Source organism: Lycorma delicatula, chromosome 10 (genome assembly GCF_047948215.1).
Source record: "Lycorma delicatula isolate Av1 chromosome 10, ASM4794821v1, whole genome shotgun sequence".
NCBI classification, from domain to species: Eukaryota; Metazoa; Arthropoda; class Insecta; order Hemiptera; family Fulgoridae; genus Lycorma; species Lycorma delicatula.
In genome coordinates, this window is record NC_134464.1 from 109,825,055 (window position 1) to 109,850,467 (window position 25,413).

General features: G+C 30.3%; 1 protein-coding gene across 1 annotated transcript; it reads left to right on the forward strand.

The window, feature by feature from the left end:
- Positions 1–1,511: 1,511 nt before the first annotated feature.
- On the forward strand, positions 1,512–21,279 carry LOC142331444 (putative multidrug resistance-associated protein lethal(2)03659). The gene is given in 7 exon segments (XM_075377360.1): positions 1,512–1,650; positions 3,377–3,504; positions 4,265–4,510; positions 10,284–10,456; positions 12,760–12,886; positions 13,699–13,809; positions 20,811–21,279. Coding segments are annotated over 7 exon segments (942 nt in total). The 5' UTR covers positions 1,512–1,535; the 3' UTR covers positions 20,853–21,279.
- Positions 21,280–25,413: the final 4,134 nt, after the last annotated feature.

Genomic DNA, 25,413 nt, shown 5'->3' on the forward strand with positions numbered 1-25,413 from the left:
TTTTAACAATTTATAATCTTTTTTTAAAATTATTTTTAATCTTGTATTTATTATTTTTACAGGTAAAATTATAGGTCTCTTCTTTTAACTATATTCTTCCAAATGCTTCTTTCTTCATCTATTTGCCGCAATACCTCTTCAATTGTCACTTTATCCAACCATCTGATTTTTAACATTCTCCTATAGCACCGCATTTCAAAAGCTTCTAATCTTTTCTTCTCAGATACTCCGATTGTCCAAGTTTCACTTCCATATAAAGTGACACTCCAAACATACACTTTCAAAACTCTTTTCCTGACATTTAAAGTAATTTTTGATGTAAACAAATTATATTTGTTACTGAAGGCTAGTTTAGCTTGTGCTATTCGGCATTTTATATCGCTCCTGCTTCGTCCATCTTTAGTAATTCTACTTCCCAAATAACAAAATTCTTCTACCTCCATAATCTTTTCTCCTCCTATTTTCACATTCAGTGGTTCATCTTTGTTATTTCTACTACATTTCATTACTTTTGTTTTGTTCTTGTTTATTTTCATGCGATAGTTCTTGCATGGGACTTCATCTATGCCGTTCATTGTTTCTTCTAAATCCTTTTTACTCTCGGCTAGAATTACTATATCATCAGCAAATCATAGCATCTTTATCTTTTCACCTTGTACTGTTACTCCGAATCTAAATTGTTCTTTAACATCATTAACCGCTAGTTCCATGTAAAGATTAAAAAGTAACGGAGATAGGGAACTTCCTTGTCGGACTCCCTTTCTTATTACGGCTTCTTTCTTATGTTCTTCAATTGTTACTGTTGCTGTTTGGTTCCTGTACATGTTAGCAATTGTTCTTCTATCTCTGTATTTGAACCCTAATTTTTTTAAAATGCTGAACATTTTATTCCAGTCTACGTTATCGAATGCCTTTTCCAGGTCTATAAACGCCAAGTATGTCGGTTTGTTTTTCTTTAATCTTCCTTCTACTATTAATCTGAGGCCTAAAATTTCTTCCCTTGTCCCTATACTTTTCCTGAAACCAAATTGGTCTTTTCCTAACACTTCTTCCACTCTCCTCTCAATTCTTCTGTATAGAATTCTAGTTAAGATTTTTGATGCATGACTAGTTAAACTAATTGTTCTGTATTCTTCACATTTATCTGCCCCTGCTTTCTTTGGTATCATGAGTATAACACTTTTTTTTGAAGTCTGATGGAAATTCCCTTTTTTCATAAATATAACCATTCTTTCTGGTTGGGGCTTATAATTCTGAAAAGAGTGGCCAGTATATGTGAAAATAAAAATTTCTGAATGATCAGTATTATTGAAACGGTAAAGTTTATGTATTACTTAAAAACATATTTTGAATACTTGAATATGTACTAAATAAACTATACATACTATTTATTGTTATGCATATTAATTTTATACCTTTGTGTAGTAAAATTACATTACTGAATTTCTTTTTCACTTTTTACACATTTTCTTTTGACAGAAACATTTGGAGGTAATGTTCGATTTGCTATAACACAGTAGATTGGATTAACTGGTATGTTTCAATGGGGTATGCGACAATCAGCAGAACTTGAAAACCAAATGACATCAGTTGAAAGAGTTTTAGAATATAGTAATGTTGAAAAGGAACTGCCTTTAGAGTCACCTTCAGGTAAATACATTTTAAAATCCTTAATTTATTCAATTTTTATTATTATTTTCATTAGGTGTGGAGTGTTGTAATAATTGATTTAAAAATGAAGGTTTAATAATCAAACTGACAGTTTGTGGTAAAATTCTAGTCATTTATCATCATAAAGTGCAACTTGAGATTTGTTAACAATTATTTCTTTTAGCTAATTCTTTTTAGTCATAGCTTAGAACTCCAAACCCATAGTTCATTTAAATATTGTTAATTACCTCTTTGTTCCTAAAAATAGTGTTACATTCTTTGTTTTCATCCACACTTCCTGTTTCATCAATTAAATTCCCTCTTAAAATTCTCCCCTTTCTCCCAAAATAAATCCTAATATTGTCAATTCAGTCAATTTCAGTATTATACTGGGTTAACCATAAGTAAATTATGTAACCGTGAATCTGTATTGTTCAGTAGCAAAAGTATCAGGTTGCTTTCAATTAGGATAAAAAAATTGCCAGCTGATCTCTGTGGCGGAGTAGTAGTGTCTCAACCCTTCATCTGGAGGTCCTGGATTTGAATTCCAGTGATATGTCATTTTTTTTATGCTACAGGTTTCCATTTTAATAGTCTCACCCGTAAGCTTCTTTGTAAGCATCTGTGGTGAATTTATTCATCAGTCAGAAATAGAGAAAAAGGTAACAATTGAAACTAATATTTAATACTAGCGCAAGAGAAGTTCACCAGCACGACTTTACATTGGGAACCAATGGACAAGTAAAAAAATAAAGTAAAAGAATCTTTACTTTGAGTGGTGTGTAATGGACATTGTTATTGATAATGGTGAATCAGATTTCATAAATTGCGAAAGAATTAATGAAGACCTAAAAGGAATTATTTCTTTTGTTTAAGATCTTTAAAAAAATTAGTATCAAAATCAGATCATAGCATATTTGCAGTAATATATAAATATAATTAATTAAGTCAAAGAACTTACAGCTTAAGTAAGTAATGTAACTTGCTATTTTAAATATTAATAATCTTAATAATTGTAAAAAATTGTATTTACAATGTCTAAAAATTAAGCAGCTAGAATAAGGTGTTCATTATAATGTATATACCAAAAACAATTTCCTACGTTGGCAATGCTGATGCAACAAGTTTCTGCTTCAGCTGTTACCTTCTCAGTTTTTTAAGAATAGTATTGTAAAATACAGTTGAAGCAATGTTAACGATGCTTTCTATGAAAGGAAAGATGCTGAGTTTTGGGTAAAGGGAGTAATAAAAGGAACATGCACTTTTACAATTCCTAGGATGTAAACATCAGTAAACATCTCTTCTTTTTTGTCAATTTCTTTATTGTAGGAATTAAAGGGTTTGTTATTACAAGCATTTATAATTTCAAGATTTGCTATTATTAATAAATATATAAGACTGATGCAATCATTATGGGATGGCATCTCAAGATTTTAATAAAAAAATTAAGAGGATAGAGGAAATATATTACAGCACAACTATTTTGAAGTATTTCTACGGTGCGGTACAGAACTGTTCTGCAAGTCAATCTGTAACCGTCTTACTTCTAAGCTTCTATTTTACTATTCCTTTGCTTTCTAGGATGTATTTTATAAAAAAAAATAAATAAATAAAAGAAGTAATTTCTTTAATAGGTGACAACTATTTTTAATTTGCCTCATCAATGTCAAAACAAACATATATTTGTTAAAAAAATAAGTTTTTTTATTTATTTATTTTTTTCTAGATAAAAAACCACCTGCTTCATGGCCGAGTGAGGGAAAAATTGAATTTTCAAAAGTTGTCCTTAAGTATGGTCCTAATGAACAACCTGTTTTAAAGAATCTTTCATTTACTATAAATCCAGGTGAAAAGGTGTGTTATTATTTACTGATATTCTGTTTTTTAAGTATTTTCTTTCACTCTTCTCTAACAGATGAAAAGATCTTAATGAAGTAATTCGTTTTCTTAGATTATTAAAAGGGTTTTTTCAGCTTCCAAGCAAGTAAGAATACTTGTAAGTATACTTGTTTGGGACTCCAGAACATTCCAAGAGAATGTTTTAAAAATAAATTATATATATATGTAACATGCGCGCGCACGTGCGCACACACACACACACACACACACACACACACACACACACATACATACATACATACATACATACACACACAAATTCTTTAAGCAACAGGAACTTAACCCAGTTAGTTAGTGATGGCAAAAATACATTTTTGTAATGCATGAAAAATGCCAAGTTTAGATTCTAACCCAGAGTGACAGGGTACTTCTGCCTTCCAAATGAAAGACAGAGGTATTACTTACCATAGAAGTTAGAATTGATGATAATTATGCATTTTTGGAGCGTCTTTTCCTGTACCTTCTGTTCATCCCCTCAAAAGTATATATCATCCATCAATGTAAAATTATAAATTTATTTAAAAGGTATTTACTTTATTGTAGTGCTAAGATATTTTGTTCTTATTCATACCTTCTTATCATTGTGGAATGTTTAAAACTATTTACAATACTTTACATTTATTGAAATAAAAATATTATTTAATAAATAAAATAAAATGTTATGACATTATTTGGTTTATAAGAAACAATTTTTAATGTTTTATTTTTCCTTTAGATTGGTATTGTTGGTAGAACTGGTGCTGGTAAATCCTCATTAATATCAGCTCTTTATAGATTAGCTTATTTAGAAGGTGAAATATGGTTTGATAATATTGATACAACAACATTGGGTCTTCATGATATTCGTTCCAAAATATCTATTATTCCTCAGGAACCTGTTCTTTTTTCTGGAACCATGAGAAAAAATCTTGATCCATTTGATGAATACAGCGACAGCGTATTGTGGAATGCTCTTCAGGAGGTATGTATATTTAAAATAATTGTGGAGAGTTGAGAAATAAGTTTTTGAACTTGATGTATTCTCTTTTCTAGGTGCTTATTTATTGACCTCCGTTTATTTGTATTCTAAAAATATTCTGTCCATCCAAATTTCAGTTTACAGATTTTCAGTTTATATTTTTTTTCAAATTATTACGTTATTTAAAATTTTGTTTTAAATATTACAAACAAAATTTATTAAAAAAACTTATACTTTGGCTGAAGACTATATATATATATATATATATATATATATATATGCAAATAAAAGATTAAATGTAATATGATACTGTATTTATGACTGATAGAAAAAAATATTTTTATTAAATGAGTGGTGAACATTCCAAATATTCATTTTGTAGCAACAGATTTAGAAATTTTACATAAAAAAATTTTTTGAATGTAGAAATAAATCTGTAGTATAAAATTCTTGTCAATAAAGCAATTTAATGTTACTATGAATTGCATGCTAATAATTGTAATTGGTATGAGACTATTAGGAACCCTGGTCAGAGGGCCTTGAATCCCGACAACTCTGAGAGACCGACTGGAGGACCTTTACAAAAACTGGGATGAACTAACCAGGAGCCACATTTCAGCTATTCTCCGCAGTATTGTTATAAATTTATATTTGCTGAACACAGGATTTTTATTTTTATTCATTCTTCAACTGATATTTTGTATAGTTATTCTCTGTGAATATCTAAATATTTCATTATTTAATTTTGTGAACTGTCATATCGCCATCTATTGTTCACCTATTTATTCTCTTTTCCTCCACCTATCCAATCCGTCCGGTTCACACAATTTCCGCTGAGCACTGAGGGCACCACCATCAGCCAGTTAAAAATAAGCTAGTGAAAAAACATATGTTAACAAATATCAAATTATAACTATCAAATTGCAGTTTCAATAAAAAAAATTAGTTGATAAAGAAATTAATAAATTATAATATTGTAAATAAATGTGATAATGCAAATAAATAATATTATAAATAAATAAACCAACAAATAACAATTAAAATAAACAAGTAATAATAAAAACTTATTTTAGGTAAATAAATTAAGTTAGTAAATAAATAAATAGGTGGTAATATGAAACGAAACTAAAAACAAAAATAGAAAATAATAAACTAATAATTTAACAAACTAATAGTAAACAATACGGTATTTGTTGGTTCTTGCCCCACCTAATTTATTTTATGCAGTAAATTAGTATTATAAATTATATCCAATGTGTATATTTTAAATACTAAACTAATATTATAAATTATGTTCAATTTGTACATTTAATGTTAATTAGACAATGTAAGCGAGCATTTGGTTAAGTTTGGTTAGGTTATATTGATATTATTCAAAGTTCAGTACACTGAAACCAAATTTAACCTAATGCTTACTTTGTTCGCAAACCTCATCTAATTAACATTAATGTACAAATTTTATGCAATTTGTATATGATTTATAATAGTAGTTCACTATTTAAAATAAATTAGGTGGGACACGAACCGAGTAGGTGGTATGCTTGACCAATCGGGTTGGTCTAGTGGTTAACGCGTCTTCCCAAATCAGCTGATTTGGAAAGTAGAGAGTTACTACAGCGTTCAAGTCCTAGTAAAGCCAGTTATTTTTACACGGATTTGAATACTAGATCGTGGATACCGGTGTTCTTTGGTGGTTGGGTTTCAATTAACCACACATGTCAGGAACGGTCGAACTGAGAATGTACAAGACTACACTTCATTTACACTCATACATATCATCCTCATTCATCCTCTGAAGAATTATCTAAATGGTAGTTACCGGAGGCTAAACAGGAAAGAGAGAGAGAGAGAGAGGTGGTATGCTTAACCAATTAATACCAAAAATTGAGTCGATAAAACATTAAGTAAATTCTAGTATTTATTTATTTATTAATCATTACCAGGTTACAGAATGTGATACAATACATAAAACATTACATAACTACATAACAAACCCTGCAGAGATACTTAAGCATCTGTATGCAGCCTTGAAAAAACCTATCAACTAATATATACTAGATTTTACATTAATTCATCTACACTAAACTTAAAAAATATAAAAAAATTAGTTCATTACATTTTTTTTTAAATATATAAATTTCTCTCTCTTTCAGATAAACCTCATTTTCATTTAGTGTTCTAACCCAATTTTTCAATTTATTCTTGATACTTCTGTTTTTGGGTTTAGGTAGTAACAACTTGAAATAAAATACTGACATATATACATGTTGGTTTTTTTTTGTTTTTACATTGTTGACTAGAAAAAGGTATTGTTGTTTTTTTGTGTAATGTAAATCATATATTTAATTTTTTGCACAATTTTAACTATTTGATAATTCTGACGCAAGTGTTGATCAATGATAATTCCTAAGTACTTTGTTTGCTCAAATGTCTAATATCTACCCATCAATATACAAATTAATTCATTTGGTAATTAGTCAATGTGATTTGAAAATGCCATGCAAACTGTTTGTAGATTTAATAAATATGATACTGTAAATAAATGAGATTAAAATTGAGGCATAGTTCAAGATAAAAAAAGAACCAAAATTTCAGACATTTAAAAGATTGAGCAAGATGTGTTTTGAAAAATGTAACTTCAATATGGATATACTATAGTAAACAGCTGAAATAGGAAATGATAATATTTTTAAAAATCATTGGTTGAACAAAAATATATGATCCCCCCCCCAAAAAAAAAACCACTTAAAAAAAATGAAAATGTATCTAACAAAAAGAACTGATATAAAAAAAGAAAGCAGTGAATTACTAAATTCTCTTCTTTAAAGTAGGCATTACAGATTTGAACAACTTCTTAAGAAAGTAATTAAAATTCTAGTTGCTAACGGTAGAAAAGGACAAAAAAACCATGTGTCTTTTCTTGGATTATGTAAAGTCTTGTTCATTTGTAAGCACGCAATTTTTTTTTAAATTACAAGATTCACTCGCCAAGAATCCTGCAAATGTTGCAAATCAAAGTCAAAGTTACAAGCACCTTTAGAAAAGAATTCACATTCAGCAGTGTACTACTATACATATCTTAGAAAGATATACACATAATTGTCTGCAGCAAGTGTAATGTAATTTTTAAGAAATGTTTTGCTTGCTTACAAAACAAATGAACAAGACTTTATTTAATCTGAGAAAAGGTGTGTATTTTTTTTATCTTTTCTACAGTAAGCATCTAGCATGTTAATTACTTTCTTAAGATGTTGTTCACATCCCACATGCCTATTTTAAGGATGGGAATGAAATTCACTGCTTTTTTTTGAAATTAGGTCTGTCTTTGTCAGACATGTTTTGGTGTGTTTTTTTTGGAGGCAGTAAATCTTTTGGGAGAGGGGATGCAGAGGGATTCACAAAGACTTTCACACTGGAAGCGTTTTTCTGGGGGTTGATCTGTAACTTACTGTTATTTTTCTACAGTGGTCAAACATCACTTTTAAATTCAGGTTTTCATTCAGAAAAAAATCATGAAAAGTGAGGTGAAGATAAGTTGAAGACTCACTTTCAGTGAGTCACTATCACTAAGTAAATCACTGTAATATAAGTAATATACCCTATCACTTTCAGTGATAGTTTTTATTATTTTTGTAAATGTTTCCTTTGTTTGAATTGTAATTAACTGTGAATATCATTTGACAGTATACATTCAATTAAAAAAAATCATAAAAAGACCACTTGGTAATCAATCACCTGAGAATTTTGTTTTTATTATTTAGTTCTTTAACAGGTTTTAAATAATGAGGAAAATTTCAGTTACTTCAATATTGTTAATAAATATTAATGTGTTAAAATTAGTATCGATTGATGCAAGTAATTGCCGTTATTACATTAACAACCTTCATATATTATGTTCAGTACATCTTTGCTAATCTTCATGTGTTTATGAATAAGTTACGTTAGTTTTAGTTATTGTTTATTTTTAAATATTTTGTGATTATTTTCTGTTAAGATTAGTGATGCTTTTTTTGACAGTAAATGATATTGAGAATGAATTTGACAATGCTGTGTGTAAATCATTTGTTGATGACAATAATTAAGATCTTTCATATGATTCATTAGAGCGCATGTTTTTCTTTTGAAGAAAACTACTGATTACCATTATATCTTTCAGATTCTAATAGTAAAAGCAAGGTTAAGGTTTGGAATGTAATGCTAGGTCTAGCAGTGTTATTCTAAGTAGGTAGGTTGTTAGCGATATTGTTGGTGTAGATGAAAAAGTAATGACAATGAGGTTTAAAAATGATTTAATTAACTAGCCATGTGATGATAATCTCCAATCTGATCAATTAATATTTCTTTTTTTCTGGTCATAAAATTGATCTCTGCCAAACTCCACCTCTATTTATTATTTTCTTTTATTCTTTTGTGAGCCTGTTGCAAACTTCCTTGTCAACAAATGTAACGCATATGCGGATTAAACAGGTTTTTCTCCTTTAAATAAATTGGATACTTAAATACTAGTAATTGTGAGATGACATCAGTCATTTATAAGATGAAGTAAAATTTCTGTAATCATACTTTTAAAAATGAAATTTTATTTTTAAAAATAAAATAGTAATTATAATTTAATAATAAATTCAAATTATAAATTATCAAGTACACTGTTGTCAAGTAGCGATTGATTTAAAAAAGTCTTGTCTTACCCACCAATTACTACAAACTAGAGGCTACTTGCTATAAATTCAAGCTGAATTTGACATCTGAAAGCAATACTCCAGGAAGTATCCTATTTACACGAGGTGTGGCTATTAAATAATTAGACTAATGCGGCTACAGAAGAACTGCTCATGCGCCAAATTTGTATGACTGACAGCTGTGCAACATGAAGCCTTCTCTTTCGATTGTTGTCACTCCAGTTTCTGTAGACATATTAGTCTACTCAAGGCCTTCATTTGAGTAAAATCTGTTGTTTTGTTTTGCCGAAAAAATAACTGTTTTATTAGAGCAAAGAATTGTCATGAAATTTCATATGAAACTTGGAAAATCCTCTGCTGAAACTTATCTTTTATTAAAAAAAGTATATGGCAATGAATGTTTTATCATGTGAGCAGGTTTTTGATTGGTTTAAGCATTTCCAAGATGGCCAAGAAGACGTTAAAGATGATGTTTGCCCGAGTCACCCTTCCATATCAAAAACTGATAAAAATATTGAAAAGATTGGTAATCTGATCCAATCTGACTGTCAGTTAACTATTCTGTCTTTATTCAAGGTCCTTGCTCAACTCTGTGAAAAAATAAGAAAAAATGACCCGAATTATGGAAGAACAAGTCATGGGTACTTCATCAGGACAACGCACCAGCTCATACTGCAATGTCTTTCAAGAAGTTTCTAGCCAAGTATAACATCCTGATGTTAGACCATCTGCCTTATTTGCCTGACCTGGCACCATGTGACGTTTATCTATTCCCCAAGGTCAAATCTGCAATAAAAGGAACAAGATTTCAGACCGTTAAAGCTATGAAAGAAAAAGCGTCACGAATCTTGAAAGAGCTCACAGAAGATTTCCAGCACTGTTTTGAACAATGGAAAATTTACTGGAGCGTTATAGGGATAGAGGAGGGGTGTATATTGAAGGGGGATAATAACTAAATATGTATAAATTTAAAATAAAATATTTTACAGTACTAGTCTCATTATTTTATAGCCACACCTCATATTATACATTATAAATTGTGTTATTTTGGTTTGTTATATTATTTTAATTTGCGTTATTATTGATTTTTTTTGTAGGTGGAACTGAAAGAAGCAGTTAGTGATTTACCTGGTGGTTTAAATGCTAAAATGTCAGAAGGTGGTACTAATTTTAGTGTAGGTCAAAGACAATTGGTATGATTGGCTCGTGCAGTTGTTCGTAAAAATAAAATACTTGTATTAGATGAAGCCACTGCAAATGTTGATCCTCAGTAAGTTAAAAATAAAAATATAATAATTTTTATTTATATTACGACCAAAAATTCTTAATTGTGTCTGAGAAATATAGAAAATTATTTCAGATAGAGCAAAGACCTTTTTTTTCTACGGTCAACTACCTGAATGGGCTGTGGTGGCTCCTTTTTCTTAGAGCAGGCAGGAAGGTTATACTTAGAACTGAGATAGAATTTATGCTGCCAGATTGTCTTGTGTTTCAGTTTGACTTTGGCTATGTGAACCTTCATCTTGAACCTCAACAAGCCAGTCCTGAATGTTAACAGGAGTTGGGTAACTACATCGGGAAGGGTTTAGTAACACTTAAAAGATGATTCCCAAACCAGGTACACCCTTAACAAAAAACAAAAATGTGTTGCTATTGTCGTCAAGCTTTACCTGAAGCAAAGAGCAAACAAGATTATCTCACCTATCCTAAGATGAGTTAAGAACATGCTGGACTGAGGTAGGCATCTAAAAATGTCAGTAAGTGAACAGTGCTAAATGACATGAGGTACCCACATGTTCCGAGTTGTTTGTGTACCTACGAAGATGCTGCTTAAAGGTAGGTTAGTGATTGCAGTGTTACAATCAGGATGAATCTTGCAGCACATGACATAATAGAGCCCATTGGGCGAACTGGATGTTCTCTGCCATTTGTCTGCTGTAATCTTTATTGTGGTGTTAAATAGTAAATAGTACTTATTTTATTGTGTAATATTTTATATATTTTGTTTTACATTATTAGCATAAGAGTTAATTCTGATGATTTTTTTTTTGTAGCTGTTTGCTTTGTTTGTTAGGAGTAAGAGAATTATAAATATATTTTTAGAAAAAGAAAATATATATCATTTGGTTCTTTTTCTGCTACAATTATAAAATGCACTAGAAGTTTTCCTTAATAAATTGAGATTTTTTTTGTGAAAAGAATTTTCACCTCATAGAAACCATTACGTTGATATTACCATAGCTGATGATTATCAGTGGGTCAGGATTTAAGTCGTATTTCTTGATAAGGGGGGAACAGGAACTCTTTCAGTGGTGGTTAAGGGTGGTAATCGATGAAGGAAATGCAGGTTAAACTTAAAAAACTAACAGTTTATTTGCTAGGTTTGAGTATTTCCTGGGTGAAAGTGAACAGCTATAATACTGCTGTTTCCTTGTTTACTGTCAAAAGAAAAATTAGAATGTTAACACTATCAAAACTTCTTTTGTTGATATTCCTAACTTATTAACTTTACAAAGTATATATGAAGTTACACTTTATCTTTAAGAACTGGTACATTTTAATGCTCACAGCACCTTAATACTATCCTAAACCAATATAATGTTATGGGTTCTTATTAAAAAAAAAGAAAGTATTCTGGCCTTGTAGTAAACTACAGGTAGCCTACGTTTATTATGAAAATAAGATGGCGCTGCCTGTAGGTTGTGAATAAAGAAATATGTAATAGATAACTAGAAACTTTTGGAACATCTTGTGATTCAGTTAGTTCTAAAAATTATCTTTTTAGAAATTATTAATATAATTAACAAGTATTAATATATCTCTTTACAACTTAAAAAAATAAGTGTTTTTGTAGTTGTCAATAAATGGAAATATTCCCAGTTTATATTATCGTTTATATTTTCCACTTGTCATTTTCAATAAGTGTTTTCAGTCCTTACATACTTTATGACAAGTTTAAAAAATAAGAGAAACTTGAACAGGATACAGTTTTAACAGCAAAAAATATTGAGTTCATCATATTCTTTGTTTAATGTTTTTAGAACAGAAAATAAACTGTAATATTCATATAATGTCTTTAAAATGATTGTTTTCATGTAAAAGATTGGTGAAATCTTTTTACATGATTCTGAAGTTTAAATAATGTATTGCATGTCTTTGATCTGTAATTATCCATGTTAATAAACAGGATAAACGGGAATAATTATACATAAACGTTTTGAGGAAATTTTGTAAGAAGTGATATTTATTTTGGTTATAATTATAATTAATATTTTACATAGAGCGGCATATGTATGAGTTTTTGTAGTTAAGGAAGTAATTAGAGATGGTAATTTGTCATCATAAAGTATTTTTTAAATGTTTCTATCTAACAGTCAATGTTGCCACTAGCTGAAAAAATTTTACAATTTCAATTTGTTAAAGAGTATTACAATTTTAAGGTTATTGTTGTATTTTATTTATTATTTTTTTTTTTCATGAAATTTACATAAAACATATAAGTAATAGAATTTATATGATAGTTTTAGTTTTACAATAATTTAAATTGTTTTTGATGAAGTTTTAAAATTTCAGAACGGATGCACTTATTCAACTTACTATTAGGAGAAAATTCTCAGAATGTACAATGCTTACAATAGCACATAGATTGAACACTGTGATGGATTCTGATAAAGTGCTTGGTATGGATGCCGGTTGTCTTGTAAGTACTTAAATTATTTAGTTTGTTTTTAAATTATATTACATTCTGATATTGTAAGTGAATTTTTATAAACATAATCTATGACATTTTTGTTTTGTTTCAGATAAATTTTACTGAGGCAGGTTTGTTTCTGTTGTAGATTTAATTTTTTTATTACAATATTTGGCTATGAAAAATATTTTCTGGATAAACTGCTCCTTACAATCAATAAGGATTAATTTAATTTACTGCTTTTGCTCTCATCAGTGTTTGTAGCAAGTTCAGATTTATACATATGTTCTGTATATTATTATTATTATTATTATGCTTTTACGGCCAACATGGGACCACTTAAGTCAATTTTAGTTAGATCTTTTCTGAGAAAAGCGTGTTATTTTACTCTTCTGAGCTGCGCCAGTATTTCTTCATCAGTTCAGATCTTGCTTTCTTTTCTTCATCCGTAAACACCCTCTTCGTTGTATTTTGTCGTTTGTCTGTCTTTTGTTTAAATCTAATGCTTTTGTCTTTTAGCTTTGTAATTTTTCCAGTTTTATTCTGTAGGTCAGTCAGGGAAATTCCCAATTCTTTCATATCTTCTCTAATTTCTTTGATCCATCCTACTTCTAGCTTTTGGAACCAGAGCTTTTCAATGATATTTCTTGACAGTCTTGTTTCCGGTGTCCTGGAGAGCTGCACCATACCAGTCAAATGACTGAAGGCAAAAAAAGTATAATTCATCCTTTCCTTACTGGTATCATGGACATCTGATAATATTTTGAAAGTCATAAGTATTTTATTTATAAAATTATTATGTTAGTTTCTTTTTGTTTTAGGAATTTGATCATCCGTACATCCTTTTAAAGAATAAGGAAGGGTTCCTTTACAGAATGGTAGAACAAACAGGGAAAGCTACAGCTGAAACTTTATTTAATGTTGCAGCTGCTGTAAGTAAAATTTAATTGATTATAATTGTTATTGTTAGTAATCTTCTTCTTTTTTTTTTTGCCAACTGTCAGGTTAGTTTTATGCAGTTAGACAAGCTGTGTACATATAAATATAGATGTTCTTATTTCAGTTTATGTTAGCTTCTGAAATAACATTACCACTTATTGTTACACAGATAAGCGTGAGTAAAACTTACATACAAGTAGTTTTAAACATAATTATGAAAGTACAGTAAATTAATTAATTTGTTTCTGAAAAGTGATCGTGAATCAAGTTCTTACATTCACACCCAAATAATTAAATATACTATTCTGTATTTAATTACTTGATAGCTGAATTCTATCGTTCTACATTGTACAAAAACATGTTTACATGGTTTATTGTGCGTTTAAATCTAAGCATGCTCTCTTTTTCTCTGGCTGTATACAAGCACAATAGGATATAATTACACTTGAGGTTCTTCTTTTATCTACATTAAAAATCAAATTAGCTGAATATTTTCCTGCTTCTATTATTATAACTAACAAATAAGGCTAATAGGCTAATTTCTAGTGGCTGAAACTTCTGTACTGCAACTTTGCTTTGTTTTTTATGTTGTTCAGTGCATCTGATCTATACTGAAATAGGGTGTAGAATTATGGCTACTTATAATTACCTATAGGTGTAGAATTACCTTGTGGCAGTAATTATATTATCATTAAATGAAAGTGTTTATAAATGTTGTGTGAAAGTTATTTGAGAGATCTATGTCCATTATATTATCTTCTAAAGATCTCAAACACAATAATAGTAATTACCGTTCTTCAATTTTTTGAAGTGACTGCTAATTTCCTTTTTCTTCCAGTTTATGAATAAAGCGTTTCATACCTGCAAAAACCTGTTAATTATCCTTATTGTACTAGTAATTTATTTGATAAAAGTTAATACTGATGATGAATATAAAGTAATATAAATTGTAAGTATATAAAAGTAAAATTAAGTAGTAAGTAAATTGTCAGTTTATAAATTGTATACAGAAATGATTACAGAAATTCTTGATTAAAATGTCTAGATAATTTTTGTAAAAAGGGTTCAGTAAGTCAGGCAACATATCAAAAACAGTATTGTCACATGTTACTGGTTTAAACGAAGAATATATATTAAGTGATTACACCCATTTAAGTTCTTTTTAATGCAATTTATTTAATTTTAGTATCTTAATATCTACAAAATAAATAAATATATATCAAAAACAATTATTCTGATTATCCTATGAAATTTCCAATAACTAATAAACTTTATATAAGAATTGTTAATTTCTCCTATTTACAAAAAGAAAACTAGCATATAATTTTGCCCCTGTTCAAAGTGAACTAACCTAACTGAACAGCTTGTCATACTTGACTGCTGAATGGATACAGTCGCATTTTTGTTGCATTAGGAATATGCTTGTGTAGCATGTTCTCCCATTCATCAGCCCTTGACAGAATTTATATACTCCAGGCATAGGCCTTTTCCTGACATAACATCATCCGATCCATTCTCGTTGTAGATGCAAGTGTAATGGTCTCAAAACATCCATTGTCCAAAACTTATGTATTGTTCAAGAAATTCTTTACTTGTTTCTCTTTGTTATTGTTTCCGGATTTTTATTTTTTTGGATTTTTTTTTTGTTTTACATTCTTAATATATCCTCTTTTCCTTATCCTTATATTTTGCATTACTAGAAACATTTCTGTGCATCACAATGTTTTATATACTATAAATCGATAGTATATTCTGACTCATGTAAAAAATACTGTATTAGGATATAAAATACCCAGAAAGTGAAATTTCAAAGCTATTTTGAAATGTAAGAATATTCATTGGAAGGAAGAGGCAAGTTTGGATTAGAAGGAAGTACAGATAATATTTTGTAGTACTTTTACAAGAATACATGAATAGAGACGTATCTCTTTTTATGTGTGACCTATTAATTATTTATTTTTAGAAAATTAAGGGGTCATTATGAGTTGGTTGTTACAGCGAGTAATCAAAAATTGAGGATCTACTATAACTTATGTTTTTATTGATAGTATTAGTTCAGAAAAAAAGTGATAATTTGCATATGGCAGTAAATGTGATTATGAAAGTAGTCATGAACAAGATATAACCTTTTCTAGCATTGCTATTGGGAATTGGAATCAATATAATACAGAATTTATAAGACATAACACCTTTTTGTTTGTGTTCAATAATAATGGCATCTTTTGATAATATAAATAAGCTTTTAAACTTAATATTGTTCTGCTTCATACTTATTAATGTATGTATATATTTTTTTTTTTTTTTGACTGGTTTGATGCAGCTCTTCAAGATTCCCTATCTAGTGCTAGTCGTTTCATTTCAGTATACCCTCTACATCCTACATCCCTAACAATTTGTTTTACATATTCCAAACGTGGCCTGCCTACACAATATTTTCCTTCTACCTGTCCTTCCAATATTAAAGCGACTATTCCAGGATGCCTTAGTATGTGGCCTATAAGTCTGTCTCTTCTTTTAACTATATTTTTCCAAATGCTTCTTTCTTCATCTATTTGCCGCAATACCTCTTCATTTGTCACTTTATCCACCCGTCTGATTTTTAACATTTTCCTATATCACCGCATTTCAAAAGCTTCTAATCTTTTCTTCTCAGATACTCCGATCGTCCAAGTTTCACTTCCATATAAAGCGACACTCCAAACATACACTTTCAAAACTCTTTTCCTGACATTTAAAGTAATTTTTGATGTAAACAAATTATATTTCTTACTGAAGGCTAGTTTAGCTTGTGCTATTCGGCATTTTATATCGCTCCTGCTTCGTCCATCTTTAGTAATTCTACTTCCCAAATAACAAAATTCTTCTACCTCCATAATCTTTTCTCCTCCTATTTTCACATTCAGTGGTTCATCTTTGTTATTTCTACTACATTTCATTACTTTTGTTTTGTTCTTGTTTATTTTCACGCGATAGTTCTTGCATGGGACTTCATCTATGCCGTTCATTGTTTCTTCTAAATCCTTTTTATTCTCGGCTAGAATTACTATATCATCAGCAAATCGTAGCATCTTTATCTTTTCACCTTGTACTGTTACTCCGAATCTAAATTGTTCTTTAACATCATTAACTGCTAGTTCCATGTAAAGATTAAAAAGTAATGGAGATAGGGAACATCCTTGTCGGACTCCCTTTCTTATTACGGCTTTTTTCTTATGTTCTTCAATTGTTACTGTTACTGTTTGGTTCCTGTACATGTTAGCAATTGTTCTTCTATCTCTGTATTTGAACCCTAATTTTTTTTAAATGCTGAACATTTTATTCCAGTCTACGTTATCGAATGCCTTTTCCAGGTCTATAAACGCCAAGTATGTCGGTTTGTCTTTCTTTAATCTTCCTTCTACTATTAATCTGAGGCCTAAAATTGCTTCCCTTGTCCCTATACTTTTCCTGAAACCAAATTGGTCTTTTCCTAACACTTCTTCCACTCTCCTCTCAATTCTTCTGTATAGAATTCTAGTTAAGATTTTTGATGCACGACTAGTTAAACTAATTGTTCTGTATTCTTCACATTTATCTGCCCCTGCTTTCTTTGGTATCATGAGTATAACACTTTTTTTGAAGTCTGATGGAAATTCCCTTTTTTCATAAATATTACACACCAGTTTGTATAATCTATCAATCGCTTCCTCACCTGCACTGCGCAGTAATTCTACTGGTATTCTGTCTATTCCAGGAGCCTTTCTGCCATTTAAATCTTTTAATGCTCTCTTAAATTCAGATCTCAGTATTGTTTCTCCCATTTCATCCTCCTCAACTTCCTCTTCTTCCTCTATAACACCATTTTCTAATTCATTTCCTTCATATAACTCTTCAATATATTCCACCCATCTGTCGACTTTACCTTTCGTATTATATATTGGTGTACCATCTTTGTTTAACACATTATTAGATTTTAATTTATGTACCCCAAACTTTTCCTTAACTTTCCTGTATACTCCGTCTATTTTACCAATGTTCATTTCTGTTTCCACTTCTGAACACTTTTCTTTAATCCACTCTTCTTTCGCCAGTTTGCACTTCCTGTTTATAGCATTTCTTAATTGCCGATAGTTCCTTTTACTTTCTTCATCACTAGCATTCTTATATTTTCTATGTTCATCCATCAGCTGCAATATATCGTCTGAAACCCAAGGTTCTCTACCAGTTCTCTTTATTCTGCCTATGTTTGCTTCTGCCGATTTAAGATTTTCTTTTTTAACATTCTCCCATTTTTCTTCTACATTTTCTACCTTATCTTTTTTACTCAGACTTCTTGCGATGTCCTCCTCAAAAATCTTCTTAACCCCCTCTTCCTCAAGCTTCTCTAAATTCCACCGATTCATCTGACACCTTTTCTTCAGGTTTTTAAACCCCAATCTACATTTCATTATCACCAAATTATGGTCGCTATCAATGTCTGATCCAGGGTAAGTTTTGCAGTCAACGAGTTGATTTCTAAATCTTTGCTTAACCATGATATAATCTATCTGATACCTTGCAGTATCGCCTGGCTTTTTCCAAGTGTATATTCTTCTATTATGATTTTTAAATTGGGTGTTGGCAATTACTAAATTATACTGTGCAAAACTCTAAGTCGGTCCCCTCTTTCATTCCTTTTGCCCAACCCATATTCACCCACTATATTTCCTTCCTTGCCTTTTCCAATGCTTGCATTCCAATCTCCAACTATTATTAAATTTTCATCTCCTTTTACGTGTTTAATTGCTTTATCAATCTCTTCGTGGACACACTCTACCTCATCATCATGGGCGCTTGTAGGCATATAGACGTTAACAATTGTTGTCGGTTTAGGTTTTGATTTTATCCTTATTACAATGATTCTATCGCTATGCGTTTTGAAATACTCTACTCTCTTTCCTACCTTCTTGTTCATTTTGAAACCTACTCCTGCCTGCCTATTATTTGAAGCTGAGTTAATTATTCTAAAATCACCTGACCAAAAGTCCCCTTCCTCTTCCCACCGAACCTCACTAATTCCTACTACATCCACATTTATCCTATCCTTTTCCCTTTTTAAATTTTCCAGCCTACCAACCTTTTTTAAACTTCTAACATTCCAGGCTCTGACTCGTAGAATGTTATTTTTTAATTTTCTGGTGACCCCTTCCTTAGTAGTCCCCACCCGGAGATCCGAATGGGGGACTAGTTTACCTCCAGAATATTTTACCAAGGAAGGCGCCTCCATCATTGCTATATGAAAATACAGAGAGCCACATTTTCTTGGAAAAAAAGCAGCTGTAGTTTTCCATTGCTTTCAGCTCCGCAGTACTCAGAGGACTGAGTGATGTTGATATGGCCGTTTAAGTCATTTTGACTCACGCCCCTAACAACTACTGAAAGAGCTGCTGCCCTCTTTCAGGAATCATTCCTTAGTCTGGCTGTCAACAGATACCTCTCCGATATGGTTGCACCTTCAGTCCAGCTACTCTGTATCCCTGAGCACCCCTCACTAATGGCAAGGTCTCATGATTCATAGAGGAGGATATAAATAATATTGTATGAATAAAGTAATGAGACTAGTTTTTTTGCAGTCAAAGTGGCAACACTGTAAAGTTACTAGTAAATTTATGGTTATATGAACAGATGATTCATATTAGGTATTAACATTTTTAGTCTATTGTTGCCACGTGAGATATATACAAACTTTTCTTGAAATAAGTTTTTGTTGTGCATTACAAAAATCAGTGATACTATTTATGAGCAGCGTTGTACAATCATGTTCTGTATTAAACTCGGTGAGAATACTACTGAAACTTTTTCAAAATTGAAAAGGGCTTATGGAGGTGACACTCTGTCATGAGCCTAAGTTTTTAGGTGGTTTAAAGCATTTTCAGATGGTCAGGAATCAATTGCAGACGATCCACGCTTTGGAAGACTGTTAATGTGAAAAAGTGATGAAAATGTTGTGCGATTTGGAGAGTTGATATGGTACGACCAGTGATTAACTGTCAGAATGATTGCAGAACAATTGTATTTGAACCACACTACAGTCGATCAAATTTTGACAAACGAATTGGACATGAAAAAAGTTTGTGCAAAATTGGTCTTTAAAACCTTATTGTTGAACAGAAAAACAACAGGGTATGCCGTGATTTTCTAGGGCGAATTGAAACTGATCCTTATTTTCTAAAAAATGTTAGTACTGGTGATAAATTTTGGATATTTCAGTATGACCCAGAAACAAAACGCCAGGGCACTTTGAACTTTCCACATCCCAAAAAAGGAAAAAATGAGCAAATCAAAAATCAAAACCATGCTAATTTGTTTGATAGTAATGCCATTGTCCATAAGGAGTTTTTGCTTATGGGGCAAAACTTCATAATTTTCTTTCTTAATCCTTATATTGATTTACAGACTGTAAATCAATATGTTTACTGAAAAATTCTTGAAAGACTGTGGAAAAGAGTTGCCTGTGTGAGACCAACCATCAAAGACAACTGGTTGCTGCATCAAGACAATGCACCCTGTCACATTACACTCTCAATTAATGAGTGTTTGGCAAAGCAAAACATTCCTGTAGTTCCTCAACCACCTTATTCACCTGACTTGAGCCCCTGCAAATTTTTCCTGTTCCTGACTTTAAAAAGTACCTCAAAGGACACCATTTTGGAAAAGTAGAAAACAAAAAAAAAATAACTGACCATCTGAAGGATATTCTGGTTTCTGATTTCCAACACTGTTATGAAGAGTGGGAAAACCATTTGAAGCATTGCTTGGCTTCCCAAGGGAAATATTTTAAAGGTGTTAGAGTCCATGTATAAATGGATTGTAAATAAAAAGTTTTTCTGAATCAGTCTCATTACTTTATTTACAGATCTTGTATGTATATATAATCTATGCAAGTGTTATATGGAAACATTCTTTACTGTTGTGTGAACCTCATATGTAACAGTTTATTTGTCTGTTTGCTTATGTTAATTGTTTTTTTTTTCAGAACTACAGACAATTTATAGATGATCCTGAAGTTTCTTCATAGAAAAAAAATAATAAGTAAAAAATTATATGTATTATTTTGATATCTACTTATTGTTATTAATGCATTCCTCTGAAATGATGGAAGAATTAAATACTGTACTTAAAAAAAAAAGTGAAACTATTACTTAATATGTTGTTCTATTTATTGTACTTTAAGTACTTAAAAGAAAAAATATTGGCTTTAATTACTGTTTACCGAAAAGCTTTGTTAAAATGTACGTATTATTAAACTTTTAGTTAGAAAAAAAATCTGTGTTAATTATGTTGTGATGTTGTCATAGTAAGAATAATTGTAATGTTCTTAAATATGTTTTATATGTATGTTATATCTGGTGCCAGATTTACAGAATCCATAGGGTATAAAAACAGAGCACAAAATTTATAAGAAGCACTGGTTGAAGAATTCATCCCTACAAAGATGTATATTGCAGTCATGAATATATTATTATATTTAATTTCATAATTTTTATGGATTTTTACGCATACAAGAGTGCTTTAAGGTAGTTTTAAGTAAAGAAAATTTTATTGAAGGCCATTGGCTTCAGCCATTCCTGAAACTTGGTACAGCGTTTGTGACAATCCATTTTATAAAAAGTTACAATTTTTCTATTTTAATTTTAAAAATATAATTCTCTTGGTATTTTATGTTTAAAAGTGGTTAACTGTTAGCAGTAATTTTTTTTTAAAGTTATCCAACCAGATCTAAGTTCTATTATCATAAAATAAATCAGTTCTGTCTGTATTATAAATTAATATACTTTATACTGTTTAAGATTTATTTGTATTCATCATCACTTTATAAATATTATAAAGATATTTGTTTAAATAAGGTATATATTAAAAAACTAGCAACTGCATCTCCTTTTGTTTGTAGAATCCCAAAAGGCTTTCTTCTTTTTACCCCACCCACTTAAAACTATGCAGGCCCTAACACTAGCTGTTTACATCAGAAGGGTTATTTCTTCACATCATAATGCCTCTTCCGGACCAGACTAACTCACTAGAACGCACATCAGGTCATCCACCTGACCGTCCTAACAGACCTCAGCAGAATGTGTAGAAATGCTTAGCTTAAAAAAAATTTAATACCAATAATTGTATGGGATGCAGTTGACAAATAAAGGAATTCCAGCTAATCAATAAGCATAACAGCAACAAAACCTAGTAGCAGTGCAGCAATAACAGGTAATAATTTCATAGTTAATAGTCTATTTGTGGATAACTGTAACTACAATTTCTATTCATTTACTGTTAAACAATAGCTATTACCTATTAGAGCAAAATAGATAAATTAGACAGGTTCGCTTCTTTATGAATTACACACTCGGTTCAGATTATCATGTCTAAACTCAATCGACATAAAAATTATTTAAAAAAAGAAGAAACTTCACACTTCCCATACAACTTATCTACTTATAACTGTTTTAAAAAAAGAATAAACAGTAAGTTAATGTTTAAATATTATTTGATACAACTGTTATTTATTATAGTTTAAAATTATATAAAACACTTGAAAACAATAATTATATCCAGATGTTAACGTTATATGATGGAGAAATAAATCACTCCTATTCAGCTTAAAAGAACCAAAGATCTTAACTAAAAATAAAAGGAAATTAGCCTAGCAGTGCTTTTACCTACAAAAACACTAATATAAGCTTCTTTTCGAAGAATAATTTTAAAAAAATTTGATAGTCTTAAGTAGTTAACTTAATTTGTAATTAAAAGAGAGAACCTCAGCTGCCATTCCTGGAGTTATTCACTGGTATTAAATGTTTTATTATTCCACTATAGTGTTTGAATATTTCAGTCTTTGTATTAAAAATACATTATATCTTTTGTAGACAAATGCAAGACAACTTGGCTGTCTTGAGATTAATAACTGAAATTTCTATAAAAGTTTTATCAAACTAAAAACATAAAATAATTTCTGTAAGTTTTATTTATTCTTTATTTATATGATTTATTTTATTGTTATATAAGTAATAAATTCAAATTTAAAAGTTGCTTTCAGCTCTTCAAAAAACTCACATTTCAGTTTAGTTTGTTGAAAAATTAACTGATCTCAGTTATGGGTTATTAATATGACCCATAATAATATTATGGGTTTACATTATATAATTATTATCACAATTAAGACCCATGAATATTATTAATTGTCACATGAATGATCTTGATTTATATCTTGATTTGACCCGGTGTTTCACACCCGTACATTACTACCAGTTTGATCACCGTACTATAGTGTCTTATCTTGGCTTGTTTGGAGATGCATTTCTTGTTATAGTTGTTTCGTGTGACCACTTGTGCCATTGCTAGTCTGCGTGCTCTTTCTTGCCAGGCTATTTTCTCGTTTAGATTCCATGTGATGGATTCATCTAAATATTTAAATTTTGATACTATTTTAATTCTGCGACCGTTGATTTCCAAATGTTTCCGCTGTGTCTTTGAACATCGCTTCTGTCTTCTCGTACGAGATCTGAAGTTCAATTTTCGCTGCGATAGAGGCCAATGATTCTATCTGGTGTTCAGCCTCTTCCTATGTTTCTGCAAGGAACGCTAGATCGTTGTTAAATTTACTTCCAATTTTTACTTTCTCTGGATTTTGTTCGTACCAATGTCGCATGATGTATTCTAATGCGCAATTAAACAGTAATGGTAACAATCCGTCCCCTTGCCTGAGACCAGTCTTTGTGTCAAAAGGTTCCGATATCTCCCCCCTGAACTTCACCTTCGACCAGGTGCCCGTCATCGTCAGCTCTAACATTTTCACCAGTTTTGGGTGCAGCCCAAAATTCCTCAGAATTCTAAGCACAGATGGTCTATGGATACTGTCATATATCTGAAATCCACAAATGTAATGATGATTAAGCCCTTGCGTCGCAACTTGTACATATCCATAATTAGTTTTAAGGTGATAATTTGTTCTGCACAACTTCTCCAGGGTCTGAATCCTCCCTGATATTCTCCTAATTCTTTCTCCAGTTGATCCTTTATACGGTTATAAAGTATTCTAGAGAAGATCTTGTACATACAATCTAATAAGATCCCCTGTATAGTTGTTTGGATCCATCTTATCGCCTTTCTTGAATAAGAGGTGGATGATTGCTGTTGACCAGTGTTCTGGAAGTCTCTCGCTGTTCCAAATTTTAGTAAGTTCCCTTTGCAATATCTCTAAGATATGTTAGGTGCAGCGTATTTCTAAAATCAGTTTTGTTTTAAATAAATAAATCAATAGCTTAAATTTCATTATTAAGCTATTAAAAATATTAAGAAATGAAGATTCATTATATAATTTAAATTAAGAATTAAATAGAAAAAATAAGTAGAGATTTTTTATTTTTACGTTGATAATATTAACAGCCGATCAGTAAATGAAATTTCTTTATTACATTTGAATAGATTTGTGTGCTTTCAGAATTAAAGAAAAATACTGTATTCACATATCACTTCTTTTGATTATATCTGCATATTCAAATTAATATGCCAACATAATTTTTGTTTACTGTTGTGATGGAAATATGCTAGTTGGACATTGTGAATATCAAGAAAGATTCCATTATAGATGGATTCCAAATCTGAAAACTCTATGAAACCTCAAATTTGCTCCTTAATTTAACTTCCAATGGCTTTATTTTTACCCTTTGAGTAGAAGAAATGTTTTGCGAGCTGTAATTAAAAATTGAAGCATTTCTAAACACATGTTATGTATTTTTATTTTCATTGTAAAACAGTCCCATATTGAAACATTCAAAATTGAAACTACTTGCCAAAAAAAAAAAACAGAAAAAATATTTTTTAGAAGTGGGGAATAAATTTTAAGAAAACTTTTTCCAAAAATATACATACATAGGTTTAACAAATTTGCTAAGTAAAGCTTTTTCTTAATCTAAAATCATCCAATAGAGGTTAAAATAAAAAAAATTAAATGTTCTAAAAACTTCCATGCATTTTAGGAATATAATTTTTAAAAATACAGAGGTTTCTTGGTAGTACTATGTACAAAGTGTAAACTTTCGAAAATATTTTGAATCATATTTAGATCAAAGTGAGATGGAGCAAAATAAAAAACATGTATTAAGAGGTGGGGGTTGATTTTTGAAAAATATATTTTGAATATATGCAATGTATTTTTCATATCTAAATGTATTTGTCAAAGTAAAATTTTTTCTAAGAAAAAAAATCGGTGTGGTCAGTCCTGAGATATAATGCCAAAAGCAGTGCGATACATATGCTTTTTTTGGTCTAGATATACTAACTAGTTGGACCCTAAAATGTAAAAATTTTCAACAAAAATCTGATACCTCATTTTTGACATGATCACCATACTTTACCTTTAATATAGCTATTCTACTTGTATTCATTCTAACTATATTCACTGAGAAAGTAAAACATTCTAATAAATGGAATATACATATATGTATAGGTATTTCATTCTAATTGCTCTAGGCGATTTTCTTGTGAACTATGTATAATACAAAAAAATGACCTAAACAAAAGTTACTCAGATTGGAAGGGGACACCTCAGGAGGTGACCTTGAATTTGACTTTAAACTTGACCT